This window comes from Botryllus schlosseri, chromosome 4, assembly GCF_051294905.1.
Source record: "Botryllus schlosseri isolate E-star chromosome 4, Bs_hap1, whole genome shotgun sequence".
Taxonomy (NCBI): domain Eukaryota; kingdom Metazoa; phylum Chordata; class Ascidiacea; order Stolidobranchia; family Styelidae; genus Botryllus; species Botryllus schlosseri.
The window spans coordinates 23,792,574-23,814,269 of NC_137239.1; the positions used below are offsets into that span (position 1 = coordinate 23,792,574).

General features: G+C 40.2%; 1 protein-coding gene across 1 annotated transcript in view; it reads left to right on the forward strand.

Moving 5' to 3' along the window:
* Positions 1–2,182: 2,182 nt before the first annotated feature.
* LOC145438019 (complement receptor type 2-like) overlaps positions 2,183–21,696 on the forward strand; it is a 57,066-nt gene continuing 37,552 nt past the window's right edge. The window contains exons 1-18 of the mRNA XM_080315382.1: positions 2,183–2,363; positions 2,484–2,666; positions 2,836–3,057; positions 3,857–4,042; positions 4,457–4,639; positions 4,771–4,956; positions 6,279–6,467; positions 9,126–9,347; positions 10,379–10,561; positions 12,874–12,981; positions 13,555–13,559; positions 16,083–16,281; positions 16,356–16,550; positions 16,609–16,815; positions 17,575–17,763; positions 19,618–19,800; positions 19,869–20,066; positions 20,310–20,495. Coding sequence (XP_080171508.1) covers positions 2,198–2,363; positions 2,484–2,666; positions 2,836–3,057; positions 3,857–4,042; positions 4,457–4,639; positions 4,771–4,956; positions 6,279–6,467; positions 9,126–9,347; positions 10,379–10,561; positions 12,874–12,981; positions 13,555–13,559; positions 16,083–16,281; positions 16,356–16,550; positions 16,609–16,815; positions 17,575–17,763; positions 19,618–19,800; positions 19,869–20,066; positions 20,310–20,495 — 3,190 coding nt within the window. The 5' untranslated portion in view covers positions 2,183–2,197. The remainder of the gene's footprint in view (positions 2,364–2,483; positions 2,667–2,835; positions 3,058–3,856; positions 4,043–4,456; positions 4,640–4,770; positions 4,957–6,278; positions 6,468–9,125; positions 9,348–10,378; positions 10,562–12,873; positions 12,982–13,554; positions 13,560–16,082; positions 16,282–16,355; positions 16,551–16,608; positions 16,816–17,574; positions 17,764–19,617; positions 19,801–19,868; positions 20,067–20,309; positions 20,496–21,696) is intronic.

The following is a 21,696-nucleotide window of genomic DNA, read 5'->3' on the forward strand; positions in this document are numbered from 1 at the left end:
TAGAAATTAGGACGTCATATGATAACGACACTTGAATTATTGAAAATGCATTGAATTCGGGTCTTTTCACTGACCAACTAATCCAATTGCATCCTACAAGGTTGTTAATAGCCTGAGGCGAATTGAGCGCATATATCCTGTATAAGCTGGGGAATTTTACATACGCCTAGATTAAAGGTCATATTTGAGAGTCAAACTAATCCAATCTCAGGAATCCACTTTCCAAATTAGATTTAAATTTATGTAACCGATTCCAGGAGGAGCGCCTTTACGTAATTAAGGAGATTGCGGTGGATTGCCGCAATTTATTACTATTTGTGCAACTTACGCGTGTCTATTCCAACAACACATAAACAGTTTAACGCCAATATAGCATCACATACTATACATGTAATTGTCACATACGAAACCGGCTATGATGGCATTGAAGCTATGTCGAGGGAATAGCCTACCACTGTAAACTCCCAATAAGTTGGGTCGAATTAGTATTTGGACGACGCAAAAAGCTTGATGATTCTGAAGGAGTGGATTGGACGCTTTTCGCATATACTTCGCAATGGTCCCTAGTGCAAACCCTATACATATGTGCTGTATGTACTCATCTAGAAATTGAATAGTATATTCATATTGAAATAAAACCGAATATTTTCGGCTGACACTCGTCAGGGGTAATTGTCAGCAACTAGTAGAGAATTGGAAATAACATTGTATATCAACAAAATATGACGTCACCAGCATGAAATTTCGAACGAGAGAGCGTTCAATTGTATATTGAAGTTTTCTACCTTCAAGAAGCTCTTTATCTAGGAATATATACCAACAATGCCTACCAATGCCGGATGTGATCCAAATTACCAAAACTATGACCATAAATCGCACAAATACAGCCACCATTGTATCAAAATATGTCATCAGCTTGATCCTGGTATAATGTTTTTGGAGCAAGCAGATAGACTCCGACGTTAAATATTGGCGGAGAGAATGACAGAGCAGTTTAAAGAAAGTCATGCAGTCACATGACTATCATTATCCCGAATAATACAAGGAAAATTAAATATTACCGAAATATAAACCCAGACAGAGTATCTTCTGACACCATATCGGTATGCAGGCCAGATGTGCTCTATTTTGTAATATACAGGCCAGGATAATTGCCAAATTCGCGCAGCGGAATTTGTTCCATTGATTAATGAATGCATTCATTGGAAATACAACTGCAGGGGCATGCGGAGTTTTCTGCGTATTCAAACATGGTATACATGAAGTAATGCATATACTTGTGCTTATCATGAGTCAGTGTATATGCCGCAAAAAACATCAAGGACAAAAATAAACTGCGTCCTTTCCTTTCCAATCCGAATCACAATCCGAAACCAAAGCATATGCAAGTGCATGGTATAGGATTTTCGATATAAGTTCTATGCTAAGTTCGCTGAAAGTAATCCATGATTCGATGACCATCCAAACCGACACGGCCTTACAGCAATTCGCAATGTGGGAAACATTTTCATATTAAGTTTATACGATCTATCAGTTATATTCAAGTCTCAGTGCACGTTGAAACGATTTCGCTATTCATGGTGTGATGTCAATGTGCAGCCGAAATAATGCACCACTACTGATCGTGGCCGGACTCGCAACTTTACACGACAAAACGAAAGCAATGCCAGAAAGCAAAAGTACCTGACGCAACGAAAGCATGACATCATACAGCAGTAATAGAGTAAAACTGTGGCCACTGCTGTGTCGATATTAGCAAATGCATATAGCGGTAAATGTTATAAGCTTATTTCAACAATACTGACTTTGCGGAAATAGGTGAATCTATTTTGAAGCTAGTCGACAAATCCGAAATTTAAAATGATCTGGCCTACCTCATTAAGAAACTCCTCTAATTTTATCCATGCACTTAAACTTAAAGTATATGAATCGCACAATAGATGACTGAGCCTGTCCCCTCCTTCAGTAGATTGCAGAAAATATTTGATGGAACAGCATCAGTGCGAAATGCTCGAAACAGCGAGCGCTTCCAAGCTAAACAACATATAATACTCCTTACGTTATGATAGCCCACAAAAATACCGGCTTACTCCCCGAAATCCCATCCTTACGAGAATAATGAAGAGCCTAATTGTTTCAATTCATCTCACGCAGGGATTACCGCTCCAAGATCTAGAGTGCATCATATAGGAAAACAATGAAGATCCCTATAAATACTCATGCAATCGAACATGCGCTGAGAAAACTCGTAACCGCACCCAGCAGGTCGAACGAAAACGTATATTCATTTGCTGTTGGAATGGGAATTACTTGTGTGATATTGGCAGCGTTGGCTGTCGGGACGCACGCTCAATTCATATACCGTGAGTGAATTATGGTTAATGTCCATTGTCCACGTACTCTCTCTGTTGGTGACATAGCAAATTCGCTAGATATGAGTTAAGAAACCAAAGTCAAATTATATATCATATTGCTTGCCACAGACGCCGGTTGCAGCGACCCGGTTGTAAATACCGTCGGTTACTTCTACCCCTTGTCATCATCCGGTATCCATGAGATCGGGGCAACAATCAGGTATGGCTGTCCTGAAGGCTTCATGCTATACGGTTCCGAATACGCCAGCTGTAAAGGAAATGGACAATGGGACGCAATTCCGAAGTGTTTGGGTAGGTTTCATTGATTCTGGATTCTCGTGTATCAATGTAGTAAATATTAGTGTTCTTTCATACGTGTTCTTTCATAGTGTTCTTTCATACTAATTTTAGTCATACTGTCCTCTATTTGTGTTCAATTCTATCACAACGTGCAATTATATTGCATATACCTCAATTTCAGAATACTGCAATTACCCCAGTCGACCGCAACTGATAGCCATTCCAAATACAGACGCAATAACTATGGTGTACATGGCCGGTCAAAATGTATCTTTTAAATGCGAGCCAGGCTACAAACGAGTTGGACCTCCAGCCGCCACGTGTCTCGGCCGAAATCTCTGGAGCGACGAAGTCCCAAAGTGCGTGTTGGCGCAAATATACTTCGCAACTTACCTTAATCAAGGTAACATGATACGTACGAGGATGAATAATACTGATTGAATATATGATTTGCGTCGTGACGTCAAGTCTTTACAAAAGATTGGCGGCACAGAGAATCGCGTATAATGCACATTTACATATACCATACATGAATGCGAATCCTGATTTTGTAAACCACGTAAACTCTTGGGCATTTCCTGATCACCGCGCTCAGATCATACTATATAGTATATACGAAAGTTGTTCTTCGCCTTTACTAACCAGGCGCTAATCTTCAAGCCTTCGGTGAACCCCAAAATTTCGCCTATAGTCAGTAGAACAGTAATCTTTCACATTACACACCTGATACATTACTGTAGAAGACTGGTTCATAAAATCAATTGTGCATCAACAACAGTGTTAAAAGAAAAGAAAAACAATAAAACTGGATATACACACAACACAAAGGATTATCATTAATATTTACTGCAAATCGCTGTGAATTTTGCTCTATGAGTCTGATGTGAGTCTTTACCTCCAGCGAACCCATGAGACTGTCTCAGCCAACCCCAGTTAAGAACCAATGATCTATACGACCTCGGACAGAGACAGGTTGTCTTTATAAAAATGACTCATACAAATACACTGCGTCACGAAATGCAGTATAGCTATCTGTGCAAAATCGATGAAACGATCAAACCAGACTTTAATTTTTGAGGCTGAATTGAAGTTACCATAATATCGATATATCAGCTTGGTATCAGCTCTACCAATATGCCCATTTGTCCATACATAAAATGACTTCTGCAAGGTATTACCGTCACAAAGTATCATATATACAGCAGGGTGTATATTACCGCCGTTGGACTGGTCAACCATGTCCTACGCACCAAGACCGCCGAAGAACGGTCGTTATCCAGTCGGAGCGAAAGTCACGTTCACCTGCTTTGACCGCTATAAGTTGTACGGATCGAAATACTCATATTGCTTGGAGAACGGAGAGTGGAACGCGTTGCCGGAATGTTCCGGTAATATATTTCGTCTCATTGTGGCTGTGAGCAGTGAGCACATATGACGTATGCCTGGGGTGCTCGCTACTTGGCGGGGTGCGATGTATTTTTCTGATGCAGATGTAACCGTGATACCAACCTTCCTTTGCCGTACCCAGATCCGAATGAAATGCTAAACCTTTTCATTTATCTGTTTTTCTCCTCAGGATAAATTTTTACTAGCGAGAATTCCGAGGTTTCAACCCTTTTGCCATATATTTAGGGTTTGAATTGGTATATGACAATTATATGGTAGTAATCAATATGCTTCAGATATTCCCATGAATGATTGCAGTCATACATGAATTCTCAAAGACAAGTGTTACACATTGTAAACAGTCTGCTGACATGACGGAAATTTTCAGCTTATTATAACCGTTGTGCGATTTTCAGATGGCTGCTTCATGGGCAGCAGTGATCACGCTATTTTGAAACCGGCACTCGGAAAGGGAAGGATGACTTACAATCAAGGAACGCAGGTTCGCATTGCGTGCTCAGACGGATACCGCGTTTTGGGAGCGAAGGTAGTCACGTGCAAAGAAGATGGTTCGTGGACCCATTCGCTCACATGCGCAGGTCGATCCCCTCCACACCTAAATATCGCACATAAAACATTGTGACTTGTAGTGGACTTGGAGCCAGCAACAATACATTCTGATGGCAATCAAAAATATTTATCGTCATGCTGTTCTTTCCCGTAATTTCAGAAGTGTGCGATGCAGTTCCAAATGAAAACTTGGTGTATTTTCCGAAACCTTCCGCCGACAATCATGTGTATAGAGTCGGGCAAACTGTGTCGTTCCGTTGCGAAGCCGGACATCGATTGGTCGGTGCAGACAAAGCCACTTGCCTAAAGAAAATCAAATGGAACGCACCAATTCCGAGATGCGAAAGTGAGCAGAATTGCTTCGACCCAACATCGACGATGGGTCGGGTCATGTTTATTGCCTTACCGATATCGGGCTTTTGAGCCAATACCGCTAAAACCGATTACTAGCACCTTCACCAATACCCCCCATATTCAACAAACTTTTAAAAATTTGTGGTTACCATACGTCCTCTTGCAAGAGGATTTGTCCTCTGTTTTTCATAATTTGAAAGTGTCCTCGGAGGACGCCTAAACGTCCTCCTTTATGGGCTTTTGTACTCTTTACCTATAGAAAGTAGTAATATGCTATCATATACGCGACCCCAACGCAGTGAACGGCAGAGTTTAGTAAATAAAATAGGGTAAATCGGTAGTCGAGTCAAAGTGATGACCTTTTTTTTAGCAAACATCGTGAAAAATCGGGTAATTCGGGGGTCGAGCCGAAGTGATGACCTTTTTTATATTTTTTTGGTCAACACAGTACTATCGAAAATTTGTCAAAATCCCCGCTTTTCTTTTCCGGTGCTGGAGCTTTCATAATATTCGACAAGTGCCCTCTTTTTCGGATCTCAAAATATGGCAACCATAATCTAATTCAACTGGCATTTCCAAAACTTCGGTGCTTCATTTGAACAGCTTTGCATCCTTACTATATGATTGGACATGAAATAAACTAGAATGGCTGTATCTGTACACCTGTACACGGACGTGGTCAGTAACGAAGCACTTATACTTTTGTATAGTACTCAAGTAGGTTTTGCATACTTTCACAACTTACTCGAGTGGGTATGATTTGAGACCAATTCTGCTTAACAATTTGTCAAGCTAAACTGGGCCTAGAATGCTGAATCTTGTTGCTTACATCGAAATCGCTAATTCCACATGTACTTGGGGCAAAATGTACGACATTACTTCTACTTCTACTTGGTCACCAACGATGACAACTTCGACCTCCACTATATTCGTAGTCTAGTGGTTGTTGATTATAGTTGTGATGATTCCCTACTACCATGTTGTGACGTCACGGAAATTGCCCATATTTTTCTACCTTTAATGGCCGATGCCGATATTTCTTTCAAATTTTGATATCGACTTGATATTATCGGCAAAGCGGTAATCGGTTGGGCTTTATTTATGAAAGCTACAGTAATGTAATCTGGTCAGAACTAACGAGAGTCGGGTCGATTCATATGACTATATCACACATATTGTTTCCTGTATAAAATTTCGAAAATCAATGTATGAAACATGTAGGCTACTTCAGTACTCTAGTTTCTCCTGAATCCGTTTCGCCTTGATCAGGACATCGCTCAGCACGAAGATTGCTTTGCTTCTCGTTGCATCTAGAAATCATCACACGTTGCAGCGCGCCAACTGTTTCTCATTCGTACGCAAGCTACGCACCGAAGAAAAGACTGTATCGCGTCGGTGACACTGTCACGTGGAGCTGCGATCCTGGTTTCAAGTTGGAAGGCAGGACCGCCGCGACCTGTTCGATTAAAGGCAAATTCTTTCCGCCACGACCCATCTGCAAAGGTTATCGTTATTGCTGATTTAGTGTTCGTGGTCGAATGGTCATTTACATCAAGCCTGTATTTCGTATTATGATTTCTGATCCGCCGACTTGTGGCACGTCCCAGTTCGTAAAGGTAAGGCAAATGTAATGACAATATCAGGTAATTTTAGGAAGGAATTTTAACAATGAGCAAGGAGCAATGAGCATGCATCCACTTTCTAACTCTTTCTGTATAAGGGCCCTGGGTGACCCTGGCACTATCATATATCGATACCTTTGTACATATGAGTTTGCTTATATGTGTTTTGTATGAGTGTGTTTCCATCTGTTCTTTGCGTGAAGGAATATACAATTGCATATATATATAAATCGGTAGTTATCAGAGGTGGTCAAAGTAGTCAAGAAAGCTACTCAAGTAGAAGTAGAAGTAGCGACGAAAAAATCTACTCAAGTACGAGTAGAAGTACTTCTTCAATAAGCCATCTAAAACTACTTGAAGTAGAAGTAGAATTGACTGACTTTAAATCTACTCGAAGTAAGTAAGTAGTTTTGAAAACAGTCTTAATTCGTTCGCATGAACTGTAAAAAGCTGCGAATTGAGCTATGCGGCAGGTGCAGACAGCTTGATTCGTATTGAGGCATCCAAGGAGGTATCAATTTTCGACAGAATAAGCATTGTTTCGCATCATGAGACGCAAATTATAGTATTGATATGAAAATGCGATACTAACCCTTTGTTTACTAGAAGACCCCGTTTTTAGAGAATATCATAGCATCGCGCCATACCCCATATTATAAGGCCCCAAGTTTAGGCGACGACCAATACTTGTATCGGATACGGTTTCATCACTTTACGCGATTAGTATACGTCAATAACAAATATTGTGGATCGTAAAAGTGATATTCAGTGTAGCTTTATTTTCGGAAAATAGAGGCATTACTACACTTGCTTTTATGCTTCAACATGTATGTTCTGCAGACAAAAGAACTTAAAGTAATTAGAACTCAAAGTATGATACTCGCAATTGAAAGTGAAATACAAATACCACTTCTAAAAACCGAAAAATATATTTCATGTCTTTTGTCCATAAAGCTTCGAAATTGACCTCCTAAAACAGGTGTAACGTTAAAAAAAAAGCTGGATTTTCAAGATTATCAAGACACGTAATGGGCTGTTAGATTACGATATGATAGGTAATTGCTAGATTGCGAAACATTAGTTTCAAACGTTATGGTGGGCCATATTTACTGTGATGAAATATTTGATACGGGCGACATTGCGGTGTGAGAGGAACCAAGCAATCCGGTACCTAAATTATATTCACTGATACTTTCGTGAAAACATATTTGTCACTCCATCACTACTATGCAGCGTTGTAAACAAGGCTCCGAGTCACAAGTCAATTTAACTTTTACAGTTTTGACTCGAGTCAAGTCGAGTCATTTTCAATTCACCACCGAGTCAAGTCCGAGTCCAAGTCCGAGTCTTTGTGTTGACTGTTCAGTTTCCAGTTAAAGTCTTGCTAAACCCACTTTTTGTTACTCTGTTTGGTGATGTTGAATGATTCGCATTGATTTTCCTCACTTTTAGCAGTTTCTGATCGCAATTTCAAGTACCAATACCCTAGACGAAATCCCAATAGCGTGGTTACTTTACTATTCTTCGAAATTACAGTGAAATGTTGGTCTTGGCCATCTGAGTCTCTAGTCATATGACTTGGTTCGAGTCATGCTCAATGACTCGAGTCAAAGTCGAGTCAATACACAGATTGACTCGAGTCGAGTCGACTCATTTCCGTATTTAGAGAAAATGACTCCAGTCAAGTCGAGTCATCAGAAAATCGTGACTCGAGTCGGACTCGAGTCATTCCAACCCTGCTACTATGCATGAAGCGCAACAAAATTTTTGGGCTATATTTGACTTTATGAATATTAAATGTTGGTATATCGTGAAAACAACCCCGAAATTCCTCAGGCTATCTTTCGTAATGGGGGATTAAACTACTTCTACTTGACAAACTGAAAATAGCGAAAAGTAAGTAAGTAGATCACAAAATATTAGGAAGTAGAAGTAGAAGTAGAGAAAATCAGATCTACTTGAGTAAGTACCAGAAGTAGATGAGATCTACTTGAGTACTTCCAAAAAGTAGAAGTACTTCGTTACTGACCACCTCTGGTAGTTATATACGTCAATCAGTTCCATACCGGAAATTCAGTCCCGCCCGATCATTACATCGGTTAAGTGGCTGTAATCATCTAAAAAATCATGCTAAGGGTTAGGATTGCGATTCGTTTATCTTTATGGCATACGCACGATAGTAGATGTTGTATGCGACGGGGTCGCATCTTCAAGTAGAGTGGTTCGCATGGTTAACACACATAGCCTATAACACACGACTTCAATATGAGCGAGGTTATATTGTATATAGACAATGATTTAAACTGAAGTGTACAAATTACAGCCCACATTCCCAAACATTATTGCATAGGGTTGCATTTGAAGCAAAAATCAATTTATAACAAACATGTTTTAAACATGGCATTTTTTCTTGAAATGGCATTTATCCAAAACACCGTTTTCACAGGTTCCAAATGAAGTGTTTTAAAACACCTCTTGTGTTAAATGCAACTCTAATTGCATCCTCAAAACGAACTTCTAATCACATGGTTGTGTATAGGTATTGGTGCCACCGTCGTAAAACCGGGATCGTATGTTGCGTCGAAGAGGGCCTGCAAACGACCGCGTGACATCCCCGGTGGTGTGATAACCCCCGTGAAGGAATACTACACGCACAGCTCCGAAGTGGAGTTCAGTTGCTTTCGCGGAAGATACCTGGTTGGCATCGCGAGAGCTACTTGCAGAATGAGAGGATTTGACGACAATTTGCCGAAATGCGAACGTAAGCGTTGTTATGAGACTTGATGTGCCGTTTGGGATAAAACGAATCTCCTCGTCGTCATAAACAACAACCGCTGCTGTGCAATTAATTCGTGATTAGCCATGTCTGACGATACTAAATGACTGAAGCAGCGACTTATTCCGGTCAATTTGGAGGTAAGATCACAGAGACGAGTGTGACAAGTGGCACCATCAAACACGCCGCAGACAATACCTCTGTATACGATCCGACTTTAATCAGCTGCGTTTCAAGTTACGCAACTGCGTTCTACTGCGCGATTTGTTTCGAGCCGTGTTTGCATCATCATTACCGAGAGATGTCAAATCTGGGTATATCAGAAAATTAGACAATGTTATATGCATAGCGTCACAGCAGATGTGAAAATAGTTTACCAGATTATTGTTGAGTTTTGTTGACTTAAACGCAGTATACACTGTAAACGAAAATCTTGTATTTAGCCATTTTCACCATGGGATAGGTGAACGCCACTTTTTCGTACAAAATCTTACCTGCGGTATTCCAAATATACCAATACATCAAATACACCAATTCTCGCGGACCTATATCCTAGACAGAACTAGAAGTTGTGCGTGATAAAAATCATTCGACTCCTATACTTTCTCCTGTACTGGAATAGGGTTGAAAGAACAATTGTGTACCATCAAGTGTCGATAGCCAGATTTTCACCAGGCGCTACGATAGAAATATACTATCTCCCTCCATATATTGTCAACCCGTGTATTTTCCGTGTTGTTGTTTCATAATTTACATAGAGATCATATGAGCATTTCATACTATATGCGCTGCGCATACCATGAAATATGTATAACACTTGTGACGGAATATCAATAGATATCGAATAAAGACCTCAAAATTGCACGTGCGCACTATTCTCATCCATATATCTCGTCGGGTAATTGATGGCGTCGAAGTATTGTCACTGCGTTTGATACTTATGAATCGGGATCATTCTTACCACAAACAGAAACATCCATCCAAACATACAAATCAATTCATCTGCACCTATATAGGCATCCAGTGCAACCCGCCGCGGCGCCCTGCTAATGGCGTTATTTTGGATTTGCCGAAGAAAACGTACTTCTTTGGAGATACAGTCCGATACGTTTGCAACTCAAACTTCGTCATGTACGGGCAATCGTCGGCGAAATGTTTCGCGAACGGTCAGTTTTTTCCGGGACCACCAGCTTGCAGACGTAAGCCGATTTTCTTTCCATTAGCGATTTTCGACTTATCAAACCAGTTTATTTCATTCTTAACGATCATTCCAGCTTCTAAGCAAAATCAAAATATTAACAAACACGCCTTACACCATATTTACAGCGATTTCTATGTAATAGAAATTACTATCTTGATATTAATGACCAGAATGGCATGTTGTGATTGGAATAGGGTCGAGCAAGGGTTGTGTGGCGAGATAGAGCATTGGTATTATCCGCGGTTGCAACACCAATGGGTTGCGGGTTCCAGTCCGACCGAGGTCGACTTCAGAATTCCTATACCTAAGTGTTGGAGGTTTGTCTAGGCTCCTCCTCGCCACCTCATCCGCGTACGCGGTGTCTTACCAAAAGCCTAGAAGTTGGCCGTGCTATAAGTCGGCAGTTACGAAATGAATATGAAAAATATCGGCCTGGTGTAAATGACCAATTTAGGGTTGTCCAAAATTTGGAAAATCTTACGAATCCTACGTTGCAATGTCTTATTCTATAGATTATTGATAAAAAACGACACTGAGCCTGAAAGAAGCTCACAGGAACGCCGTTAAGATTTCGTGCAAAGCGTTTGAAAGTAGCTGCCGAAGAACGGGCGTGCCACCGACCATAGAACGGCGAGAAGTCTAGCAATCACGAAACCACGACTATTGATTGGCTAATCGGCTATGCTTCAATGACCACGACAGCAGCAGCTTGCTGTGAAGGTGATCAAGGAGTCTGCTACCGGCGGCGATTCTGAAGCGCATTGTATGTAGGTTGACAGATAATGATTTAGGATTGATTCAGGGTATGTTGAGGTACGAAATACATGATGAACAAACAACAGCTGCTTCACAAAAACGTCTAAAGCATGGCCGCTTTATTGTGAAGGGAATCGCCGTAGCCTATATGCCTGGTTTTCAACGAGAGAAAGCATAGGCGCTTATGCAAGTAGCGACGAATTCCTAGTTTCAGAAAGAATATATCATTATTGAATACAAAGATAAATCTTAACAATGACACTATAATTTGTGTGATCTTATTGGGCTCAGGTTGTACCACATAGTTGGAGTTTCGAAAGCTCTAATGATCGGCTGAATCAGCGGGTTATGCTTGGCGCTTGTCAGATGCTTGCATCAAAATGTATTTACTTGCAAGTGTTGTCAAAGTCCTTGATGATGACGCAGAAAAGAGGTGTAAAAGTAAGCACATACTATGCTGGACATCATATGTCAAAGTTCTTAATATCGCGCAGAAAGGGGGTGTAAAAGTAGGCACAGACAATGCTGCATAGTGCATAGCATCCAGCATAGTTTGTACATCATATCAAGCATAGTCTGTACTTGCATTTAAACATCGTTTCTGTGGCATCATTAGGGACTTTGAAAACACTTACAAGTGAATTCAATTTGCTGTAAACATCTGACAAGTGCCAAGCCTTAGCGACGTTTGATTCAGCCGATCCCTAGAGCATTCAAAACTTCAATTATGTACTACAACATGAGCCCAATAAGATCACACAAATTGTAGCGTCATTGTTAAGCTTTATCTTTGTATTCAATAATGATATAGCCTTTCTGAAACTAGGAATCCGTCGCTATTTGCATAAGCGCCTATGCTTCCCCTCGTTGAAAACAAGACATATAGGCTACGGCGGTTTCCTTCACAATAAAGCGGTCACGCTTTAGACGTTTTTGTGAAGCAGCTATTGTTGTTCATCATGTATTTCGTACCTCAACATACCCTGAATCAATCCTAAATCATTATCTATCAACCTACATACAGTGCGCTTTCAGAATCGCCGCCGGTAGCAGACTCCTTGATCACCTACACAGCAAGCTGCTGCTGTTGTGGTCATTGAAGCATAGCCGATTAGCCAATCAAGAACCGTGGTTTCGTGATTGCTAGTCTTCTTGCCGTTCTATGGTCGGTAGCACGCCCATTCTTCAGCAGCTACTTTCAAACGCTTTGCACGAAATCTTAACGGCCTTCCTGTGAGCTTCTTTCAGGCTCAGTGTCGGTTTTTATCAATAATCTATAGAATAAGACATTGCAACGTAGGATTCGTAAGATTTTCCAAATTATGGACAACCCTAATGACCATAGTAGTCAACAAACACCATGAATACCACAAACAAAGAAGAGCAAGGGTTAGTCTTGCTCCAGGACTTCACGGTAACTAAAATATGATGTGAGCTATGATAAGGGTATGGTGGGATCACCGTTACGACAGTCCCGGTCCAAATTCTATATCCATCCAGCTCTAAGATATTCGTAATGCGACTTCTGATCCGAATCCTTGAATCTCTTATCAGCACCATCTTGTCGTCACCATTGCGATTATAAGGAAGGGCGTCCGTGTCAATGTGACCTTTATTGCGTGAGTCGTGGGGATTGTTGCATGGATTTCAGCAATCACTGCCGTAAGTATATGCCCCTCATCGACATGTTGTGGATTTTCCACCAAATTTATATTTTCATACAACAGGGCGGTTAACTTACTGAGGAAACGGTGAAATCTCGTCAGACAATGGACTGTTTCTTACATGAAAGGCATCTCAGGCATCCGTTTATCTACCCTATTTGTTCTGGTGCATTTCAATGATAGTGATCTTTGAACTTTGGCTGCGATTGCATTCCGAATGAATATATATCCATGGTGACTGAAAAATTGGTATGCATTGTAGTAGAAGTTATGTAGAACATTTGGTGGCATTTTACAGCATATTTTCTTCCTTTATTAATTTATCATGTTCCAATATTGCAACGGGACGACAATATAACAACGCAGATATAAGATGTAAAAATGAAATGGTGCTGAACGAGGCGTGGATGTGTAGTGAGGAAAACAGGATAGATATATAATATACATCTTTACTGTGCGTACACAACTGCACCGTGTTGCAATTGAGAGTTTTATATGTGGATGGAAACTGTCCTGAGCTGTAAACAAAGCACATATCCATCTTAAATATATCTTATCTGTCTTTCTGCAGATATTGTGAGATGTATTTCAGTTATACTAGGATTGTCATGGAAGGCGTGGAAATATCGAACAACATGAAGCATTGACGGGCCACTCGCAGCCACTAATTACTCATTAATTACAGCCAATACTTGCAGTGCTAGTGTACATAATACCTTAGTTCCTGAATATGCTACTTATACCTCTCAAGATAATAGATATGAACCTACCATAATCAATTAATTATATGCCTGTAGACAACACTAATTAGCATGACTGTGACCATGAGCGAATAACACGTGGAAGGTATTTGGGGTGTCGAAATATAGCGCTAGTATAGTCGTTAATCAAACCGCAGTTAAGTGGATGGTCAAAACATATTTTGACTATTGTTAATCATCAGGATGTCCGCGCACATCTCATAATTTGGTTTGGTTAAAACTACCAAACTTGCGAGCAATTTCGTGACTTCATCGGGGATTTATGAAGTCCCTGAGTGTTGTGAAACAGATTATTATTATTACTTCGCGTAAAAACCAACAATATTGCTTCGTGTAACCGCCCTCATATCGACTGGATTGTTTCGGGGGATTTTAGCTAAATAGTTAATATATTGCAGTTAAAGGGATATAGAAATTTCAATCGTTGGGTTGCCATATTTTGGAATCAGGAAAAGAAGACACTTTCTTGAAATCAGATAAGTTAGTTTACGGCTGATTTTGCAATATTTACTAGAAATCTTGTTGTTTTGACTAAAATAAAATTGTAACTCCCGAAATTCCCTCTTTCAACTTATCAGTGTTGACTCAAAAAAGACATTTTTCTGATTGGACTCCCGCGTAACACGTCGTCTGTCTTTTAGGCCAAAATTTAACGTCTTTCGTTGTCTTTTGGGGCATTTTAGGCGAAAAATGAGGACAAATTGTCAAAAAGAAGGACATTTGGGCGAAGCAAGGACATATGGTACCCCTAGTATACGTCAGTACCCACTACAATCCACCTGTTTCGTGACGGCTATTTGAGTAAGCCGCTGCTAAGGAAATAGCTGCAATAAAACCGGAAATCACCTATAATCATTCATTTCTTCGCCGATTCCTTCGGAACGTAACGTGATTTATTTTACGATAAGAAGATTGAATGCCAAGGATATATACATCATCGGTCTGTACGCTCAGTTGAAAAGTGTTGCATTTGTTGTCGGATTACTAGCGTAGCTGTCAAAGATTCTTATAGCTGATCAGTCCAGGAGCAGGATTGCATATACCACAGCTGATTGCATAAAATATTTGAATCGAAAGTGTTTGCGAAAGCGAAAGAATTGCACTGTTTCGCCCTTCCTTGGAAATGCATGAGAGGGCTGGGAAGTACCGTTTATAAATATTCGCCAACTGTCTAATTTAATGGACTTACTGCCGTTTGTTTTTGCTTTCAGGTATCATATTCTGAAAGCACGTTCTGAATTGGATAGTATAAAACTCATTAGCAAAAATTATTATAATTGCCGCGGCATCGTAAGCAAACGAATTTGAAGAAGCGTGATAGTGGAAAGATATTGAATACTTTAATACCTCATGTTAGAGACGACTCGTTATCTGTGATGTAAAGAAGCGGCTGTTTATAGAACTTACATCACGTCGTAATGACAATGCAATCACGCGTTCGATAATTCGAGCTTAGCGACAGCATCGGCTCACTTACAATACATTACCGACGGCTCACAGCTGCTGGACTGGTACTACAATCCGTAAGATATGGTCGAAGGAACTCATTCATACTTTATGCCTTTTGGTGAAATCATGACTTTGACGGAGAGACAAAATCGCATACTTATTACAGAAGTAATGCGGAGAGTAAAGTGATAGAGCTGATTATCTCCCACTTTCTTCATCATTTCGTGTAGTCAATCCGTATATTCTATGGAATTATTGCGCTTCTCACTTAATGCAAATGATAAGCGGCCATTTTACATGCTGAGAATATCACCCGTTTATTTTATGCTTTGTGCAAGACACGCCGTGGTAGTCCATTGTATTGCCAATTAATTATAGAGGTGGATACTACGATATCTTAGATCCATAAGCACAGCGACCAATTCAAGTAAAACACATTCGCAGATTATGCATCGCCTATGCAGAATTACAAACGTTTAAAAGCATAACGCGATGTGAACTAATATTGTACGCCTGCATTAAAACTTTTCGGTTCTTGAATTAGTTTTCGTCAAAGTATTCTCATACTTATCGATATTGCGTTGGTCATGTGAAAATCCCCTCACACTGACGGTTAATTTAATGCACATAAAATATCCTCACATACCAGCCAACAAAACATCCGGTCATTTCCCCTCAAGGCATATCTGGTTTGGAGAATATCCACTTCGTCTTTTCTTGTTCAGAAGAAAGGAGAGAGCGCATGTAGTCGAATTGATGTTTTTAGAAGAATAATCCGTTCTTAAATCGGCCATGATCCTTATTTCACTATCGATTTGGATTTAAAAAAGCTCACCTCATTACAGAAGACAAGCAGACAAAAGTCCTAGTTTCATTTGGCTATTATTAGAAGCGCCGATGTTTGGGAATACCGGATCCGTTGTATAAATTCGACACTGCGAAATCTGAATTGGTCATTCCAAGTTTTGCGTCCATCTATAAGCTTCCGCCGCTAAGTATGAAAAGCATTGGGTATATTCTGTTGGCGGTATCTGTTGCCTTACCGTACGCCTTGACCGACGACAATGATGATATCTACACAATATACGGTAGGACTCATCACATCAGACACAGGGGCTGTACAGTGTACACTGTGCATAAATGGATGTTGTATTTATTTCAGATCTTCAAGACAGACGACCAAGGAGAGATTGTTCATACCGCGCCATTCCACACGGCATTATGGAACCCGATTCCGCAACCTACACATCTGGAACTACCGTGAGGTATTCATGCACAGTAGGGTACGCGTTGGTGGGTGCCGGAGCATCCACTTGCGAAGATGGTCGATGGAACAGACCAGTTCCGAATTGCGATGGTATGTAAAAAGTAGCAATGACAGTTTACTAAACGACTAACCGGTTTGATTTTTGCAGTCCAATTTACTCCAACAACCACACCCAGTACAATAGTATGCTCGTATTACGCCCCGGATGATGGTAAAGCGATACCGCAACAAAGATCATACGAGCCCGGAGTATCTGTGGCGTACGTGTGCAACACTGGATATAAGCTGGTCGGGACTTCGATCAACATTTGCCTGAAGGACGGGACATGGGTGTTGAAAGCACCGCAGTGCAATCGTAAGATCTGCTACATTAATCTTTTGCGTGGTAGCTATTGTTGATTTGTATATGACATCAGCACGTAATTTGTAACTGAGCGCTTAGCGTTGGAATAGTGACTCAACTGGAGAACTCTGATTTACTTTATCTACGCGGGGAATCATCACAGTTATCCAACGCATCCCAATCAAGACTCCTGATCTTCTATTAGAACTACCGTTTGAGCTGGTAAAGGTCTAATTTACGTGTAGTTTCGTAACCAGCACCAAGTCTCCCACTATCAAAGCACCTACTATTATCAAGCATTGTAGATATATTACGAAGGAGTTCACGTAATGTCACACTAAATATGATATCTCCAGTACAACTCTACTGTAAGCTATGACCACTGACCAGCAATTGACCATGCATAAGATCAACAAACTCCATTGCCAGCAATTCATTGACCTAATTAAAATTCGCTTGACTGATTTGAAAATAGTAATTGTCATCAAGCAATATAGTTGATTATTTATGATCGAATAGATATGTTCTGATTGGTATATTCTATCTTATTCCGTCTTAGTAAAGAGCCTATTTGGTGTTTGTGTCGAAGCTGTGAGGATGTCTTCCGAGAGGATTCGCTTTGAGGCATCGTTAATGGTAACTCGGAAATATACTTAAATAAGCTTGATTGAATCCCTCATGTCGACAAATGAGGCAGTAGTTGCATTCTTCTACATATATTATTAACATTACTATCTGCGATATATCACATCGTCGCTCATTCCTTCTTAGCTGTGAAGAAGACACCCAAGCCGTGCAAAAAGCGATTGCTGGCCAACGGAGAGGTGATTCCCGGTAAGGCCATGTACAAAAGCAAGGATGTCGTTCTCTACAGCTGTAATGAGGGTTACGTGCTGAAAGGCGACGCGGCTTCAGCGTGCTTTGAAGGAGAGTGGACGTCGCCGCTACCAGAATGTGAAGGTATTGTTGTTGTTGCATCTATGGTTCCTAGCATGGGTCGGAATGGCGAATATTATAGAGCCATAAGATGACAGAACACTTGGTGGTATGATTTTGCAGCTGCTCACTGCTGTGTTTTTATTGCGATATTGACGGTGCTGCAGAACTGATAATCTAAGATAGGGGTATGAGACCTTTTTGAAGCTCTGGACGGATTCTATAAGGCAGTGAAACCGCTGGCCGTACGAATGCGTTCTAGTAGTTGCAAGGCCCTCGTAGTCTCATTGCGAATTGGTAAAGGTGATGGCGAGACCAACAAGAAAATTCGATATCGGCGTGTGGCAGATTGCGTAGCCCTGATCTCAGACATATATATTGAATATCCAAAAGGAATTCGTTCGCAGCTGCAGGATTACTGAAATTAACATATTTAGATAGCGCCTGCAGAGTAACAACGACTTCCAAAAATTTAAAATGTTTTATAGGATTTCGCCAAATATTATTTCGGTTTTTGATCTGAATACAATCCAATCCTACACATCACAATCTATAATCACAGATTAAACGACTCTTAGTAACATTCAAAGTTCACGTTATCATGTCTAAGCTGAAGATAATTGGCCATGTTGGTGCGTCGGAAAATGCGGTCATAACAGATGAATAGAGTATAGACTTGTTACCATGGGAACAAACAAATAGTCTATGCATTGCGATGGTTATGCATAAGAATGACTACGCTTGTGTTATTATCCTCCTTAATCTTACTTCCACTTCTGCTACAAAAACTGTGTCGACGATAAAACCATGGTATGACTCATCACTGCGAATGAGCTTTGAAGCTATTCAATTTTTAGAAATTCGAAGTTATTTGGATGGATAGACACATGACAGTATAGTCTAAAAATTGTGCTATATATATTAGGGGTGTTCAAAAATGACTTTTTTTCTCAAATTATTCTGGCTACTTGATAATATTGTTAGGTTACCTAATTTAAGCCTACACACCAAATTTAGTTCAGTTCCAGCCAGTAGCCGCATTGCTACAGGATAAGAAAGTTTCTATTTATTATATAAAAATAAATAATAAAAAAAATCAAAAGTTTCTGTTCACCGCATGAAAGTGTTAGGTTGTCTATAGAAACGATGTTTTCCAGATTTGGCTCAATTCCAACCAGTGGAAGCGGAGTATATGCCGTCGAAAAATTTGGATATGAATAAAATAGTATTTACGGTGGGCACACTTATAATGAATAATTAAAAAATTGGTCACCATAAATACTATTTTATTGATAATCCAAAGCTTTCGAAGTCAATTACTCCGCTTCCACTGGTTGGAATTGAACCAGATTTGGTGAACATCGTGTCTGTAGACAACCTAACACTTTCACGGGGTGAACAGAGAATTTTGAATTTTTTTTTCATATATTTTTATATAAGACATAGAGACTTTCTTCTCCGCAATGCGGCTACTGGCTGGAATTGAACCAAATTTGGTGTGTATGCTTAAATTAGGTAACCTAAGACTTCTATCAAGTAGCCAGTACAATTTGAGAAAAATAGTCATTTTTGAACATTTCTAATATATATATTATGGATGGTGCGAACCCACGAAAGATTCTGTATCGCGTGAACGCGAACGACCTTTTTGAAAGATTCTACGTGAACGCGAACGTGAACACGAACATATGATGTCATGGGACGTAATATTTATAATTCCAACCCTGAATTTCCGTGAAGTTATATTTTCACGTGCACGATACCAAGGGACGACTCATGCCTCACTTTTTTACCCGCTTCTTCTCACCTGGATAAAAACCGAAGGATAATGCAGAAAAGGTAATGCAACGCACGACTCACGAGACGTTTCGGTTGCAGAGAAGCGCCAAAAGAGATGTACGCGACCACCATTCGCAAATGGTAAAGTGTTTCCGAGCAAGACCATGTATGAAAATTTGGAGGTGATTCAATACGACTGCGAGCGCGGTTACAACTTGAAGGGACAACGCACAGCCGCCTGTTTCGAAGGCAAATGGACCTCTCGTTTTCCCAGATGCGAAGGTAGCAAAATCTAGTTGGTCGCCACAATTACACATGTCCTAATACAAATTCTTCTGTTCTCCGAAAAGATTCAGGGAGGTTTACAGAGACTGAAATTTATTGTCCGCCGCCTTCCGTTGACAATGCATCGTACTCTCCAAAACAAAATCAATATGCCGTCGGCTCCGTAGTAACGGTGGTCTGTGGCGACGATTATTTCCGAAGAGGCAACGGCCCAAGTACATGCCAGGAAAATGGAGAATGGGGCAATCTACCTACATGCGTCTGTAAGTTATAAGGCGTATATAGACACATTTCAGATAATATTAAATGCTCCAATCAGATACGCACAAGCCATAGGGATTATGACTATGGGCCTAAAACTTGTCGTGAGAAACTGTATTGGATAGCTTTGAGTGTATACAGTATATTGATAAGGTGGTATAGTAAGATTCTAAACTCATATGCGATTGAGTTTGAATATAGAAGGCATCTTCCTCCGGATCTTTAACCAAATCTTTCTATTTCAGCTGGGTGCCGAGAACCGATCATACATAACGGCTACTACAATACTCGGTCAGTCAAAACAGGGCCCTTCTTCCCATCCGGTAGTCTGGTTATAGTTTTCTGTAACAACCAATACATGATTGAGGGTGCAGCTGTGCTTAGGTGCGGGGCAAACAATCAGTGGGACTCCAAAATGCCTACATGCGAAAGTAAGATTATATTGAGTTTATTGCAGCAATTATAAGTCGTCACTGGTCAGTAACCAAATACGTCTATCTTGTCAGAGTACTCAATTAGGTTTTGCCTATTTGCATCAAGTGGTTATATTTTAAAATTACTACCAGATGAATAGTTGCTTCGGCGAAACTATACTTGAATTTTGCACTTTTGTACACTACTATACTTGATTTTGAAAAGCATGACTAGTTGTAGGATGAGTTTGATATCACTACTGTGAGAGAAAATGTGATAAGAAACGAGTGAAATAGCCCCTGTACCATGACAGAAGAGTATATCTTCCAAGTCTACCGATTTATAGTGTCACCAGTCCTTCTGCTTTACTCGCAAGATACATCTTGCAATCGCCAAAGTAACCACATCCGATTAACCCCTAAAAGTATAAGACCCATCGAGCAAATTTACTTTTTGAGACCACTGAAGTAATTTTCAGGCCATTCGTTATCCATATCCACTTGCAGTAGTTCTCACGTGTCTTTGTTAACGCTATACTTCTATCTCGTCACAGTGTACTGGTTTGATGCCGGTGTGTTCAGAGCATTTGATCTGTTAAGGTCGTATCAAATACCGAATATTGTACTCTCACACACACACTACTTGTAATCGAGTAGAAATTTATGGCATTACTTATACATATTGAATAGAAAATGACTACTTTGACCGCTTCTGGTAACTATACAACGACTGCTGTTTATCTTAAGGGGGCACTTCTATTTAGAAATAATTTTTTTGTGTTTTTTTTTCTTCATCGATCTAGAACGGAAATTTCACGCTCTTTCCAAATATGTCCTTATTTTTATGATATTACAACTCCTTCTTATCCAAAACTAGTTTTATTTGGGGACCATTTTATGAAAAAAAATGAATTACAGCCCAATTTTTGCTGCAGTCGTGTTCATTCTAATCCAACATTCGCGTTTGCTGGTGGAAATAGCGCCACCTGGCGAAATCTCTCCTGTAGAGCTCGAAATGAGTGTTCTAGCCAGTCTGCCTTCATAAACTACTGCTGTCATCTGGGCCGAATACTTGTATGAAATTTCCTACGCGGAGAAAAGATATGACCTACCATTACAATTTTTAACGAATTGCCTCCGGAAGGATGAGTTAATACCTTTTCTGGATTCAATAGTGGTATAAATTACATACCAATATGAAATAGCTCATTTCCTGCCG